General features: G+C 38.5%; 1 protein-coding gene and 1 pseudogene across 1 annotated transcript in view; one reads left to right on the top strand and one right to left on the bottom strand.

Moving 5' to 3' along the window:
- Positions 1–17,007, top strand: part of ARIH1 (ariadne RBR E3 ubiquitin protein ligase 1) — a 122,807-nt gene that overhangs the window by 29,186 nt on the left and 76,614 nt on the right. Inside the window, exon 2 of the mRNA XM_060097039.1 lies at positions 16,639–16,706. Within this exon, the coding sequence (XP_059953022.1) occupies positions 16,639–16,706 (68 nt within the window). The remainder of the gene's footprint in view (positions 1–16,638; positions 16,707–17,007) is intronic.
- Positions 6,426–6,982, bottom strand: LOC132487483 (large ribosomal subunit protein uL1-like; annotated as a pseudogene).

The following is a 17,007-nucleotide window of genomic DNA, read 5'->3' as shown; positions in this document are numbered from 1 at the left end:
GTTGCTGGCAATTAGATACGTATGTGAGGTGTGAAGGGGGTTCGTCTTTCTTCCCTTTTCTCTCCCCATCCCCCCCGCCCCCTTTTTCTGGGTTGTGAAAATGTGAGATTTTTCTGCAGTAGCGGAAATGCAGCATTGCATTGTTCATTCTTCACTTTCTGTGTTATCAAGAGGCATTTGTAGCAAAGGCAGCAGCTAGACTCTTGTGTACATCACCTTCATGGTTATATAGTGGCAGTTGTGGCAGTGGCCGTGGTGACTTCCTGATTCCTTTGGATCACAGTTATCTGCTGTTCTTGAATTTAATGGTTCCATTGGTGGCTTCAGGTGGAGAGAGTCCCTTGTGTTTCAGTTGTGTAGTGTTCTGGTGTCATTCTTATAGACAGACATAGCCTTACAGCCCCATTCCTCCAGTCCTTAAAACTATTAAGCACCCAATTGCTCTCTTATTAACTCCCCCTTTGCTCAGAATATCTAGTGGTTTCTATTCCTGGCACCTAATCCTGATTGATCAAAGTCAAGAGCATCTTTTGGTGACAAGATACTACTCTTCCATTTTGTATGTAGTACTGTATGAACTTTGGATACCTAAAGGATTTATTGTATGTCATTGAATGTTAATTATATTGCAGCCTTTTAGTGACTCTTAGTATAAAGCTCTCAGCATTCTTATATACCTTTAAATGGAAGGCAAATTATACCTGAATTATACATGATCATTTCTTAGAAGGAAATCAAGTATTTAATTAAATCTGAGAGTTTGGAAATGAAACTACTTACAGTTAGTGTGACCAGCTCAGATGTTGCTTCCTATAGTCTGTACCAGTGCTTCTCAAACTTTAATGTGCGTACACGTCACCTCAGGAACTTTTGAGGGTCTGGTTGAAATGAACATTCAGTAGATGTGGATTGGGATCTAGGATTCTGCATTCCTAACTAACCCTTTGAGATTAGGGTGATTGAGATTTTGTGGACCACATTTTGAAGTAGCAAGGCCTATACTACTGTTAATTATTGTAAAAGTAACATTTTAAATTTCTATTAATATGATTATAAAATAGAAAAAATCTTTTACCCTATTCCCAAACCAGTCCCTGGGGATATAATTCTCAAGGACAGCTTTCTAAACCTTTTAAAGTGTACATTCAATATGTCATACAAATTTACTTTTTTCTTCTTTTTTTTTAACACAAAAATGGAATATTGTACATTGCTCAGTAACTTGCTTTTTTCACTCAGTGGTATCTCGGTAGTATCCTTCCATTCCAGTGCACACAGATCTATTTTCTTTTTGTTTTTTAAATTGCTGCATAATATTTTAAGTATGGTTACAGCATAATTTATAGGCAGTTTCCTCTTGGGAAAATGTAGGTTGTCTTTGCTTTATTGCTTTTCCAAATAATGTGCATGTGAAATTTCTTATTCTTACCCTTTTACACTTGTGGATTTCTTTTGGCTAGGTTCCTAAAAGTGGAATTTCTAGGTCCTAGGTCAAGTGCATTTTAAGTTTTGATCAGTTGTGCTAAACTATTCTCACAAAGGTTTTAAGAGAGTTGCCATCTCACTAACATGTTGTAGGCCAGTTCCCCACACCTTTGTTTCCGCATATTATCAGTTTTTAAGATCTTAGCCATTGTGGTAGATTAAAAACAGTAGTCGTATTATTGAGGTTGAATATTTTCTTGTTTTTCAGCCAATTGTATTCTTTGGCTGAACTCATAAACTGCCCATTTTTGTTGGATTATTTGTCTTTTGTGGACATGTATGTTTGCTTATTTACCTTTTATTGTAGGTGTTGCAAATACTTCTATACAGAAGTTTTTGTACTTTATGGCTTTTGGGTTTCTAATATTGCTTTTAAAAGGCACATTAATAGTCTGTAAAATTTGGATCACCAGCAGCTCTCTTAAGGAGCTCAGATTAAGCTAGATAGAAGCATAATGTAGAAGCATGAGCCCATTCTTTTTAAAAAAATTTTTAAATTTTTATATTTTTTAAATTTATTAAAAAATTTATTATTATTGTTTTTTTGGCCACGTTGGGTCTTAGTTGCGGTGCGTGGGCTCCTCTTTAGTTGCGGCGTGAGGGTTCTCTCTCTAGTTGCGGCATGCGGGCTCTCTAGTTGAGGTGCATGGGCTCAGTAGTTGTGGCATGCGGGCTTAGTTGCCGCGCAGTATGTGGGATCTTAGTTCCTCGACCAGGGATCAAACCTGCGTCCCCTGCATTGGAATGAGCCCATTCTTGTGTAGGAAAATTGTCAAACTGAGTTTTGAGATGGAATCTATTTATAATTCTATTGCAGATCAAATTCTGAGATAAATAAAATCTAGGCTTTGGAAATCTTTCTGTGTATGTTAATTGGGTTAAAATTTTTTTTTTTTTTTTTTTTGCTGGTTCATCTTAGGCTACTCTTTAATATTATAAAACCCATTCATCTAATATTTAGCTTTCCCCTAAAATAAGAAGGTTGTCTGCTGAGACTTTTCAAAAAATAGTTGCCTCCCCACAGTACTAATCCTAGGAATGTCATTCAGCAGCTTGGTTGATCTACCAGGAGAGTCTGTCATACTCTTGAATTTGGGCCTGTCTGCATACATGCATACATCTAGAACTGTGGTTCTCTACCTCGGCTGCATATTGGAATTCATATGGTAATGCACAGGTTCTTCCCTTTTGTATCCAGTCCCCTCCTCCACCTCTCCTCCCCCACCTCACTTCTGATGTATTTGGCCTGGGATGTGGCCTGCACATCAGTTTTTTAAAAAGCTCAGGTGATTCTAATGTGCTACCAAAGTTGAGAATCATTTGATCAAACGATAGAGGATGACAGTGCATAAAGTGTCAGCTGGGACAGTTGGCATATTCATACCCACTTTTTAAAAATGCAAAAATGGAACTTTGGAGATATTTTCAAAGCAAATGCTGCTGCTATAACCCTAAAATGTAATTTTCTTCAAATTACTAAAATATTACACTACTATATTCATATGAGAGTTCTACATATATACTTTACTTTTTCAGAGCTCCCATAGTGGGAAACTGTTTAGAGCATTAGTTCCTAATTCTGGCTGCATATTACTATCATCTCGGGAACTTAAGGTTAAAAGTTTGGGTGAAAAATACATGTGTCCATGTCCCATTCCAGACAGTTGAATCAGAATTGCTGGAGGTGAAGTCCATGTATGGGTATTTTTTAAAAAATAATTAATTAATTTATATATATATATATATATATATATATATATATATATATATTTTATTTTTGGCTGTGTTGGGTCTTCGTTTCTGTGTGAGGGCTTTCTCTAGTTGCAGCAAGCGGGGGGCCACTCTTCATCGCGGTGTGCGGGCCTCTCACTATCGTGGCCTCTCTTGTTGTGGAGCACAGGCTCCAGACACGCAGGCTCAGTAGCTGTGGCTCACGGGCCTAGTTGCTCCACGGCATGTGGGATCTTCCCAGAACAGGGCTCGAACCCGTGTCCCCTGCATTGGCAGGCAGACTCTCAACCACTGTGCCACCAGGGAAGCCCCACGTATTGGTATTTTAAAGTTCCACAGGAGATCCTAATATGTAGCCAGAATGGGGAAACCATTGTTTTAGGGTTTATAACTAGAGATGATGTGACATTTTAGATTGCCTTATTGTCCTGGAAGTTAAATGTATCGCTGCCAGTAGTAATAGTTTTCTAATTATAGTGATTTCTCTCATTAACTGATTTTGTTTGGTTTGTTTATATCCTTAAAAAAAAAAGAGGAACACCAGTGAGAACACGATGAAGAGTTGTTTATTTCATCCAAGAGCTTGAGTTGACTTTCCACTAGAATAATGGATTAGTGAATTTTAATTATGAATTTTGGTAGCATACACAGGTGGATTTCTCTCCTTTGACCAGTCCCCAACCTAAAGCAATTAAATAAGAATCTTTAAGGGTGCCATAAGTATAAATTTTTATAAATGTCATCTAATATTCAGATCCTGTTAAATCTTGTTTTATCTTGGGTCAGGTCACTTAACCTCTCTACCCTCATCTGTAAAATGTATATAATGCTTACCTTACATAAAGTATTAATGTGAGGATTAAATGAAATAATAATATATATAAAGTGCCTGGAACTAAATAATTTGACATCTGTGTTCTTCTGTTTAGGATTGCCCTTTTGATGCCACACTTTAAAAATACAATGTTTATTATTTATTTATTTTTAAAATTTATTTATTTTTGGCTGCCTTGGGTCTTCGTTGTGTTGCTGTGCGCGGGTGTTTCTCTAGTTGCGGTGAGCGGGGGCTACTCTTTGTTGTTGTGCCCAGGCTTCTTATTGCAGTGGCTTCTCTTGTTGCGGACCACAGGCTCTAGGCATGCGGGCTTCAGTAGTTGTGGCTCACGGGCTCTAGAGCGCAGGCTCAGTAGTTGCGGTGCATGGGCTTAGTAGCTCCACAGCATGTGGTATCTTCCTGGACCAGGGCTCAAACCTGTGTCCCCTGCATTGGCAGGTGGATTCTTAACCACTGTGCTACCAGGGAAGCCCTTTTATACAATTTTTAAAGGTTACACCCCATTTACAATTATTACAAAAGGTTGGCTATATTCCCTGTGTTGTACAATAAATCCTTGTAGCCTGTCCCAGTAGTTTGTACCTCCCGGCCCTATGTTGCCCCTACCCCACCAGTAACCACTAGTTTGTTCTCTGTATCTGTGAATCTGCTGCTGTTTTGTTATATTCACTAGTTTGTTGTATTTTTTTAGGTTCCACATATAAGTGATATCACACAGTATTTGTCTTTGACTTATTTCACTTAGCATAATGCCCTCCAAGTACATCCATGTGGTGCTAATGGCAAAATTTCTATTGCATATATATACCACATCTTCTTTATCTGTTCATCTGTTGATGAACACTTAGGTTGCTTCCATATCTTGACAATTGCAGGTAATGCTGCGGTGAATATTGAGGTGCATGTATCTTTTTGAATTAGTGTTTTGTGGGGGTTTTTTTGTTTGTTTTTCCAGATAAATACCCAGTAATTGATGGGTTATAAGGTATCATTGTACTTTTATCAGTCAGACTTCCATTATAGAGGATCCAGTGCAGGTTAAGATTACTTTTATAATTTATATTTTAAAATTATATTTCAGTTGGCATACACTGAATTTATACTTTTGGGTGTACAATTCCATGAGTTTTGACAAATGCCTAGAGAATGTAACTGCCACCACAGTGAACTTACAGAACAGTTCCGTCATCACCCTCTAAAAAAACTCCCATCTTCTACCCTATTTGGTCAACCCCTTCCCCATTAATCCCTGGCAACCAGGGGATTTGTACACCATCCCTGTAGTTTTGCCTTTTCTACCTTGTCAATATGAATGGAATCATGCAATATATAGCCTTTTGAGTCTAGCTTCTTTCACTTAGAATTTGCATTTGAGGTTCATACATGTTGTTGCGTATATCAGTAGTTCTTTCTTACTGAGTAGTATTCCATCCAGTGGATGTACCACGATTTGTTTATCCATTCCCTAGTTGCAGAACATTTAGATTGTTCCCAGTTTTTGCCAGGTACAAATAAAGCTGTTGTAAATATCCTCATACAGGTTTTTTTTTGGCGGTACACGGGCCTCTCGCTGTTGTGGCCTCTCCCGTCGCGGAGCACAGGCTCCGGACGCACAGGCTCAGCGGCCATGGGTCACGGGCCTAGCCGCTCCGCGGCATGTGGGATCCTCCCAGACCAGGACACGAACCCGTTTCCCATGCATCGGCAGGCAGACTCTCAACCACTGCGCCACCAGGGAAGCCCCTCATACAGGTTTTTGGGTGACCATAAGTTTTCGTTTCACTTGGGTAAATTCCTAATAGTGAGATCCTGGGGTTATGCTAAGTATATGTTTATCTTTGTAAGAAACTTTGAAACTTTTTCTTGTTGGCTGTATTTTTTTTTTTTTTTTTTTTTTGCATTATGTGGGCTTCTCACTGCTGTGGCCTCTCCCGTTGCGGAGCACGGGCTCTGGACGTACAGGCCCAGCAGCCATGGCTCACGGGCCTAGCCGCTCTGCGGCATGTGGGATCCTCCCGGACCGGGGCACGAACCCGTGTCCCCTGCATCGGCAGGCGGACTCTCAACCACTGCGCCACCAGGGGAGCCCTGGCTGTATTATTTTGCATTCCCACCAGCAGTGTATGAGAGTTCCAGTTGCACCACACACACTGCAGCACTTGGGATTGTCAGATTTCTCCCCCCACCCCAACATTCTAATTGGCATATGGTGATAACATTGTGGCTTCAGTTTGTGTGTCCCAAATGACTAATGATGTTGAGCATCCTTTCATGTGCTTCTTCATGTCTCTGTATGGATTTTCTTTGGTGAAATGTCTGTTCAGATTTTTGCCTGTTTTTATTTTATTTTATTTATTTATTTATTTAATGGTGGGAGTATGGTTTATTAGGCTGTGCCTTAGTACAGGCGCTGGGGCTTGCCCATGGTGCTCTTAATGTACAGAGCCTGGATGATCTGCCAATTTTTCTTGAGCAACAACACCAGGAAGTTGACGGCTAAGTGGATGTTGTACACAAGCTCATCATCGGTCATTTTCATGTGGCCAACAGCCACTGCCAGACACAGCACCTTCTTCATCTGGAACTTGATGGTGGACTTCACTTCATCGGTTTTGGCCACCATGTTCTCATTGTGGGTCAGCAAGGAAGGGAACTTGCCAGCCTTATTCAGGCCTGGGCCCAGGATTTGTGGGATGTGCTTGATCAGAGACTCTGAAGCCAAAAAGGCATCATACTTCTTGGCCAGCTTCTTGACCAGTTTCTTATTCTTATTGAGTTTCTTCAGGACCTCGATGTCCATGTGGGGGATATCCACAGCCTTGGCCTCATCACAATGACACTGGTCCCCCAGAACACATATAGAAAACTTGGGGTGGGGAGTGGACTTAAGCCTGACGGTGTCTGAGAAGCATTTGTTCTTCTGAAGGTCATAGTTCTTCAGGCTGATGGGAAGCTCCACCGTCTCCAAAAACTTCTGGCGCTTGTGCTGGTTCCCATGCGGTTCCTGCACCGCCTCGTAGAGGGTGTCTCACGCCGCAATAACTAGAAGAGAGCTTTGCCTATTTTTATTTTTATTTTCTTTTTATTTTTTTGTGGTACACGGGCCTCTCACTGTTGTGGCCTCTCCCGTTGCGAAGCACAGGCTCCGGATGCGCAGGCTCAGTGGCTATGGCTCACGGGCCCAGCCGTTCCGCGGCATGTGGGATCTTCCCAGACTGGGCCACGAACTCGCATCCCTTGCATCGGCAGCCGGACTCTCAACCACTGCACCACCAGGGAAGCCCTAGCTTTGCCTATTTTTAGAATTGGGTTTTTGTTTTCTTGTTAGGCTTCAAGTGATTTTTTTTTTTTTTTTTTTTTTTTTGCGGTACCCGTGACTCTCACTGTTGTGACCTCTCCCGTTGTGGAGCACAGGCTCCGGACGCGCAGGCCCAGCAGCCGTGGCTCACGGGCCTAGCCGCTCCGCGGCACGTGGGATCCTCCCAGACCGGGGCACGAACCTGCGTCCCCTGCATCGGCAGGCGGACCCTCAACCACTGCGCCACCAGGGAAGCCCTGATTTTTGCAATATGTATTCTAGGTACAAATTCTTTGTCAGATGTGTGATTTACAAATGTTTTCTCTCAGTCTGTGGCATGTCTTTCCCTTCTCTTAAGTGCCTTTTTTATTTTGATGAATTCCAGTTTATCTGTTTTTCTTATGGATTGTACTTCTGATACCTAAGAACTATTTGCCTAACTCAAGGTCACAAAGATTTTTCTCCCAGAAGTTTTATACTTATATGTTTTACATTTACGTCTGATCCATTACGAATTTTATATGAAGTCTGAGGTATAGGTCAGAGTTGATTTAAAATATATCTGTATGGATGTAGATGGATAGATGTCTTAATTCTTCTAGTACTGTTTCCTGAAAAGATTTTTTCCCCCATTGAATTGTTTTAGCACTGTTGTTAAAATCATTTTGCCATACTAGTATGAATCTATTTCTGGCTTCCCTGCTATTCTTTTGCCAGTACTATACCTTTGTAGTATGTTTTTAAGTCAGGTGGTGTTCCTTTCAAAATTATTTTGGCTATTCTAGTTTTCTTGCTAATCCATAAGTTTTAGAAATATCTTGTTGATATCTACCCCAAAATCCCACTGGGGTTTTGATTGGTATTGAGTTGAATCTTATAGATCAGTTTGGGAAGAATTAATATTTTAACTACATTGAGTCTCCCAACCCATGAAGATGGCATATCTCCAGTTATTTAGATCTTTTAAAATTTCCTTCACTAGTATTTTGCAGTTTTCAGCATATGTGTACTTTCACATAGTTTGTTAAATTTATACCTAAATACTTCATATTTTGGTGCTGTTGTAAATGGAACTTAAAATTTTTTTGGATTTCCATTTTTTCGTTGCTAGTATGTAAAAAAAATACAGCTGTTTTTTAAAAAAATATTGGTCCGTAGATAACTGATAAGGACCTACTGTATAGCACAGGGGACTCTACTCAGTACTCTGTAATGACCTATATGGGATAAGAATCTAAAAAAGAGTAGATACATGTATATGTATAACGGATTCACTTTGCTGTACACCTGAAGCTAACACAACATGGTAAATCAACTATATTCCAATAAAAATTTAAAAAAATATACTGGTCTTATATTCTGGAACCTTGCTGAACTCATTCTAGCAACTTTTTTTGTAGGTCCATGGAATTTTCTACATAGATCATGTATGTCATTTTTAACACAACTGTAATTTTTCTGTAATTTAGCTGTAATTTTCTAATAGATTTTCTATTAGCTGTAGTTTTTCTAGTAGATTTTCTGTAATTTAGCTGTAACTTTTCTAATAGATTACCAAATTAAGGAAATTCCCTCTGTTCCTAATTTGCTGAGAGTTTTTATGAGTACCAGATGTAAAATTTTGTCAGATGCTTTTTCTGCATCCTACTGTTATGATCTTGTAGTTTTTATTTAGTCTGTTAATATGATTATATTTACTGATTTTTTTCTTTGAATGTTTAAGTAGCTTTGCAATACTGGGATAAACCCCACTTTGTTGTGGTGTAATTATCCTTCTTCTAATATATTGCTAGATTTGATTTCCTGATATTTTGTTGGGGAATTTTACATCTTTGCTCATGTAGTAGTTTTTTATAATTTTTTTTTGTCTGATTTTGATAGCAGGGTGATGCTGGTCTTATAATAGGAATTAGGAAGTGTTTCCTCCTCTTCTGTTTTCTGTAAGAGATTGTGTAGAATTGATATTTTTGGGTTCCTTAAACCAGTGGTCCCCAACCCCCAGGTCCGATACGGGTCCGTGGCCTGTTAGGAACCAGGTCTCACAGCAGGAGGTGAGTGGCAGGTAAGCATTACCATCTGAACCGTCCATAAATTGTCTTCCACGAAACTGGTCCCTAGTGCCAAAAAGGTTGGGGACCGCTGTATTAAACGGTTAGTAGAATTTACCAGTGAAACTATTTGGGTCTTGAGTTTTCTTTGTGCAGAGATTTTAATTACTCATTCAGTTTGTTTAATAGATATAGGAATGTTCATATTATCCATTTCTTCAGTGAATTTTAGTAGTTAGTGACTTTTAAGAAAATTGGTCTGTTTTATCTACGTTGTGAATTCCTGGTCATTTGGGTCTCTTTTCTCTTGGTTAGTCTTTGCTAGAGTTCTGTTGATCTTTAGTACTAGCTTTGGTTTCATTTATTTTTTCTTGTTTTTCTATCTTCAGTTTTATTGACTTCTCTTTGTATTATTTCTTCTGCTTGCTTTAGATATAGTTTGCTTTTTTTAAAAAAAAATTTATCTTTCTGCATTTCTTATGTAAGCATTTAGTACAATAAATTTCCTCCTAAACAGTGTTAGCTACATTTCACAAATTTCCACGTGTTGTAATTTCATTTTCTTCAGTTCAGGATGTTTTCTAATTTTCTTCAAGACTTCCTTGTTGGCCCTTGGGTTATTTGATAGAAGATGGTTTATTTTCCGAATAGTCTGTCTACTTGTTAAATGGATTACTGAGAGAGGAGCATTGAAATCTCCAAGTATAATTGTGGATTTGTCTGTTTTTCTTTCATTTTTTAACAGTTTTTGCTTTATTTATTATGAGGCTTTGTTGTTAAGTGCATGTTTTCTTAGTAACTTGACCTTTCCATTGTGAGTTTTTTTTTTTTTTTATCACTGGTAAATTTTCTTGTTTTGAAGTTTACTTTGAGAAATATAGCCACTGCAGCTTTTGTTTGATTAGTGTTTTGCATGATACGTCTTTTTTCATCCTTTTAGTCTCTATGTGTCATTATATTGGAAAATGGGTTGTTATAAACAACAAATAATTTTGCCTTTAAAAAAGAAATAAGCTCGTTGTCTCTTATTTAGCAGCATAAAGATTTCTTTTTTAAAAATTAAGGTGTAATTGACATATGACATCAGTTTCAGGTATACAGCATAATAATTTGGTATTTATATAGTTATCCCCTTCTTTTAAGTGGGTTTTTTTCCTTCATTTTTTACATTTAATGTAATTATTGATGTGGTTGAATTTTGGTCTTTTAAATTATTTTTCTCTTTGGTCCTCCTTTTCTGCTTTCTTTTGGATTGGAATTTTGAAAATATTCCACTTCATGTGTCTATTGGTGTTTTTTTTCCCCCCACAAGAATGGCTTATTATTAGAAATTATTTTAACATAATTTATCTCATCAATAGGTTTAAAAAAGATCAACAATGTGATCATTTCCTTTGGTATTGTAACAGCATTTGATAAAGGTCAACATCTGTTTCTGATTTTTAAGGGCTTAATTAAATGAAAATAGGTGGATATTTCATTGAGCTTTTAATACATACATATACTTTAAACCAAAAGCTAGTATCACACAAAATGATCAGTCATTTTTTAACTTTTTTAACCTTCTCTCTTTTTTTTTTCAGTGGTTGCTCTAAGGATTATAATATAAATATTTCACTCTTCACAGTCTACTTAGAGTTGATACTTTACCACTCCAAGTGAAACATAGAACCTTATAGCTATATAGATGACCTTTCTATCAGTCCCTTTATATTGTAGTTGTCATATGTGTTACATCTAATCCTTCACCTTACCATGACATGTTATAAATTTTGGTTTCAACAGTTTTGTATATTTTTCAGAAACATCAGAAGAGAAGAATAGTCTATGATATTTACTCATTTACCATTTCTGTTGCTCTTCCTTGTTTCTTAAAGTTCCAGGTTACCCTCTGGTACCATTTGCTTTCTGTCTGAAGAAGTTCTTTTAGCATTTCCTTTAGAGCATGTCTGTTGGCAATGAGTTCTCTCGGTTTTCTTTTGTCTGAGAGTATCCTTGTCTTCATTCCTGAACTGTACTTTCACTGAGTATAGAATTCTAGGCTGATAGCTTTTGATATTATCCCACAAGGCCCTGAGACTTCTTTTATGTGTGTGTGTGTATACACACACACACACACATATACACAATTTTATTGTTATTGACATATCTTTAAGTTCACTGACTCCTGTCATCTCCTTTCTGCTGTTGAGCCCATCGAGTGATCTTAGGGTTTTTTAGTTCTAAAATTTTCCATTTGGTTCTTTTTTATAATTTGAGTTTCTTTCCTAAGAATTTCTTTCATTCATTTTAAGGTGTTCACCCTTACCCAATGTATCATGTTTTTAACAGCTGCTTTAAAAGTCTTTGTCTGATAATTCTAATATCTGGGTCATCTTGGGGTCAGAATCAAATAATTGTCTTCTCCGTTGATAATTGATCAGATTTTTGTTCTTGCTTTGGTAATTTCGGATTCTGTCGTGGATGTTTGGAATGTTGCGTGAGATTCTGCGTCCTCTTAAAATCCTTTAGAGAGTGGTGAGGATCTTTTGTTTTAGTAAATAAGTCAACCCAGTTAGGTTCTACCTGAAAGTTCTTTCTCACTTTATGTACAGATTTGGTTCCGTTATCTGTTTAGTTTTCAAAGTCTTTGCTATATTGAGTTTGCCCCTCCCATTCCCACTTAGGTTGATCTAGGATTTGGGCAGTGGTTTATATCATAGTTCTGGTTCTGGTTCTGGTTCTGGAAGCCTCTCCTATTCTTTGGCTGTGTTCCACACATGTATAGCTTACATGTGAGCCCAGGACTTGGTTCATACACAGAATTAGGAATCTACTTCTCCATCTCTCTCCTTTCAGTGATTTCCTCTACACTCTTATCTCCCAGTGGCCCTTTCCCTCATTCCTCTAGCCAGATGCATGGAGTTCTCTCAGTTTTAGTTTCCTGCCTGTCATGCCTTGAGGTGAAGTGGCAAGAGAAAAAAAGAAAAGAAAATAATAGAGATTCTCCCACCCTCTTTTTTTTTTTCACACCAGGGTTCGTCTTCCTGGTTCCTGTGTTCAGAGCAGTCGGTTTTCTCTTGTGGTTTTCTGTGGTCTGCAGTAGTGTAGTTTCATGGCTGGGACTGGCCTCAGGTCAGGGCTGGGAGAAACAAGGGAAAAAGGAAAAATGTATTCTCCCCACCTTCTCCAGGAGCCTTTTGCCTTAGTCCTCTGGCCAAGAAGATGCACTTGTTTCAGCTTTTGCTGATTGTGCATACTATACAGTAAGCCTATTTGGTCTACCCTTGTGCCAAAGCCAGGAAATAAAGGAGAAAAAACAAAACGATACTCACCATCATCTTATTTGTTGTTTTTCACTGCTCTCCCCAATCTGCCTGCTGTTATTTAATGTTCAGAGTACTCTGTTAGTTGTATTTTGTATTTTGTCCAGAGTTTTTAGTTGTAATTGGTGGGAGAGAGTTGTGTTAATTACTCCATCTTGGTCAGGACCAGAAGACAGATTGTTCTGTTTTTAAATAAAAATAAACATTATTGATATGACTAAAGGTACCCATTTTTAAGTGTATAGTTTGAGTTTTGATAAATGTTTTCCCTCATATAACCAGCTATCACATTCAAGAAGTAGAACATTTTTCAGTCCCTCAGAAAGCTCACTTGTGCCTCTTAGCTTTCTGCCATTCTCTCTTCATCCTGCCCTGAATTACCCTTTGGTGGAGGATATAAAGGATATTTAGACATATGACTAGTAGTTAAATGAGCTCTTTAATATTCCTTTGGATTGTCCTATATAGAATAAACGAAGGAATATTAGATTCAAATTGTCCTAGGTGAGAATTCACAACTATTCCACTTAAATATCAGCTTTAAAAATTATTTATTTATTTATTTATTTATTTATTTATTTTGGCTGCACTGGGTCTTAGTTGTGGCATGCGGGATCTTCGTTGGCCACACGTGTGATACTTAGTTGCGGCATGCGAACTCGTAGTTGCAGCATGCATGCGGGATCTAGTTCCCTGACCAGGGAATCAAACCCGGGCCCCGTGCATTGGGAGAGCGGAGTCTTACCCACTGGACCACCAGGGAAGTCCCTACAACTATTCCACTAAATTAGCTGCATGATATTGGGTAGTTTTTGTAACCTTTTGGAGCCTAGTCATAGTTTTCTCATATTTAAAATGGGAGGTAAGTATATTTACATTACAGAGTGCTTTGAGAGTTAAACGAGATGTATAAAATACCTTGTACAGGGTCTGGAATACAGTAGATGCACAGTAAATGTCATTCCCCCCCACCATCACCTTTCCATTTATGTGCAATGCACGTAAATGACTTGAGCCAGCTGCATTAAGATAGTGACCCAAATATATTTATTTAGTATTGTGAAACAGCCTCTGACCTATAGTGTAGAGCCCTGGCAGAATGTAGATATTCTGGCATCATCATGTGGTTTAGCCAGATTTTCCAGTAATGTCCTATTGGGAAAAACTTTTGAGCATGTACCTCCAATACAGTGTGTACATTATTAAACACATTACACCTACAGAGAAAATTTTAAACGGCTAAAATCAGAAAAGTTGTCATGTTTTCTTCATCCTGAGGGATGAGTAGCCTAATGTTCTGAATCCCTCTGGTGATGAGCACATTTGGGGGTGGAACCTAGGAATCTGTTTTTAACAGAACATTCCATAGTAACTTTTGAAGAACCAATAACAGGTTTGGGAACCTCTGGATGAGACCAGTTTTAATTAATTAATTAATTAGTTAATTTTTAATCTTTTGGCCACTGCCATTCGGCATGTGGGATCTTAGTTCCCCAAACAGGGGTTGAACCCATGCCCCCTGCATTGGCAGCACAGAGTCTTAATCACTGGACCACCGGGGAAGTCCCGAGACCAATTTTTGAACTCAGACACAGAAAAGGTATTTAGCAATATTAGGTCAAAGAGGGCATTTCCCCTCCTCTTCCTTTTTTTTTTTCTCTTTGCAAGTTGAGAATTAACAATTCCTGAAACATTTTCCCCCAAGTGTGCTGTCTGGTGGCAGAGATTATATCATGCATTGGATGCTGCAAAGTTATATTTGCAAAACCCCAGTGGAGACGACTAGACTTAATTTTCCCAATTAATAGGATTATTTCCCTTATTTTACATATGACTAAATGAATAGCTGTTTCAATTGTAGGCAAATCCTATTGTAAAAACCTGTTGTATCATATTTCTGGACACTTGACAATGTCTATATTCTGTACAAATATTACAACTTAGGATCAGCTAATAGGTTCCTTTTCACATATATTAATTCTTCTAGATTGGTAGTGTCTTTCTCAAGTACTGTGTTAAAGGAGGATTCTTAAGGGAGTCTGGGTTCAAGAAGTAAGGAATACCTAGATGGATTAGCAAAATGTGCCTGGAGTGGAGGGTTGGGACTTATAATGTCTGCATCTTTGACATTTTTGCCAAAGGGGAAGTGGATGTATGTGAATTTTTCTGTGAAAAATGGTATTATTGAGAATAATGGATAGGGATTTCTTTCATGATATTTTTATACAGATTACTTTTTAACTAAATCAGTAGTTAACTAATACTGTTGTCTAACTATGGTGAAATAAAAGTAGTTTATATACAGAGACCTTTTTATAATGTTATTTGATGTAATAAAATCATACGTGAAATACAAATAAGCAAACTCAGGTTTGAATTTCACTTCTGACATTGTAACTAGCTCTAGTATCTTTGAATGAGTTGGATTTCATCCATCTCTTAGGCCCCGTTGCCTTTTTTTAAAATTTTTTAATTTTTGGTTGCATTGGGTCTTCGTTGCTGTGCATGGGCTTTCTCTAGCTGGGGCGAGCGGGGGCTACTCTTCGTTGTGGTATGTGGGCTTCTCATTGCGGTGGCTTCTCTTGTTGCGGAGCACGGGCTCTAGGCACGCGGACTTCTGTAGTTGTGGCACGTGGGCTCAGTAGTTGTGGCACATGGGCTTAGTTGCTCCACGGCACGTGGGATCTTCCTGGACCAGGGCTCAAACCTGTGTCCCCTGCATTGGCAGGCGGACTCTTAAACACTGGGCCAGCAGGGAAGCCCCCCATTGCCTTTAAAAATTTAATTAATTTTTATTTATTTTATTTTTGAATGCGTTGGGTCTTTGTGCTGCACGTGGGCTTTCTCTGCTTGCGGCGAGCGGGAGCTACTCTTCGTTGCGTTGCCCAGGCTTCTCATTGCGGTGGCTTGTCTTGCTGTGGAGCACGGGCTCTAGACGCGCGGGCTTCAGTAGTTGTGGCACATGGGCTCAGTAGTTGTGGCTTGCGGGCTCTAGAGTGCAGGCTCAGTAGTCGTGGTGCACGGGTTTATTTGCTCCGTGGTATGTGGGATCTTCCCGGACCAGGGCTCGAACCCACGTTCCCTGCATTGGCAGGCGGATTCTTAACCACTGCACCACCAGGGAAGTCCCCGGCCGTGGGCACCCCCCCCACCACCACCATTGCCTTTTGAGTTAAAATTCTGCTCACTGGTTTCAAGGGAAATGGAAGTATTTGTGACATCATTGAATGATAAGGCAGTCGACTTCGGGCTTATTTCATGGTGGTAGCCTTTCCTTCTAGAAACGAAATAGCAGCTGAAGATTATATTCTATAAATTATTTCATAGTGCAGATATTTTGTTGTTTTCATTAAGTATGTCTGAAGGACCTTCTGAATTAAAAATGGTTTGGATTCATTTGAACTATTCAGTACATAAAATTTTAGAAATTTTATTGATTTACAGTGTGCTGATGCGGCAGTCTGTTAAATCTAATTGCAAAAAGGTTCACTTTAATGAGCGCTTAATTATACAGTAGTTTTTCATTTAATTTTTTCTTGGCTTATTTTGAATTCTACTTTAGAATCCCATAGAAACCTGACATATTAGTGTGACAAACTATTTTTAAATAGTCTTGATCTTATAATTAAAACTTTGTATTTTCCTTTTTTTTAAATTTAATTTTATTTAATTTTTGTACAGCAGGTCTTACTAGTTATCTGTTTTGTACATATTAGTGTATATGTGTCAATCGCAATCTCCCAATTTACCCCCTCACACACACCTTTTCCCCCTTGGTGTCCATAAAAAGTTTGTATTTTCTTAGGGGAATAAAGAAATATCTTAGGAAAGGAAATTTGGGTGGGGTGTTGTAGAACTTTAAATTCAACCTAAAAATTCACTAAATGTCAGTGAAGTGCTATTACCTTAAAATGACTTTTTTTCCCCCTTCTTTAGAATCCAGCAACTATCACAAGAATACTCCTTAGCCACTTCAATTGGGATAAAGAGAAGCTAATGGAAAGGTAAGGAACTATATTGTCAGCTTTATACTTAGAAGTAACACAGAGAGCCTGTTGAACTGAATTTATGAGACATAAGTAAATATGTGAACAAACCAGTGTACAAGTGGTATTTGCTTTAATGTATTCCCCATCTGTAAGTTTTGCAATAAACTTAGTGTTAAGGGAGCTCAGGCTTAATATTTCTCCTTTTATTTTGGAGGTGAGGTATGGGGGCTCTGCTTCTGTGTCTTCTAAAATGTATCCTCTTGAGTACTGAGAACTAAAAATATGTAAAGGGCTTGATATATTCTTGGAGCACACG

The sequence above is a fragment of the Mesoplodon densirostris genome, chromosome 4 (assembly GCF_025265405.1).
Source record: "Mesoplodon densirostris isolate mMesDen1 chromosome 4, mMesDen1 primary haplotype, whole genome shotgun sequence".
Taxonomy (NCBI): Eukaryota; Metazoa; Chordata; class Mammalia; order Artiodactyla; family Ziphiidae; genus Mesoplodon; species Mesoplodon densirostris.
This window is presented reverse-complemented; position numbering and strand designations above follow the sequence as displayed.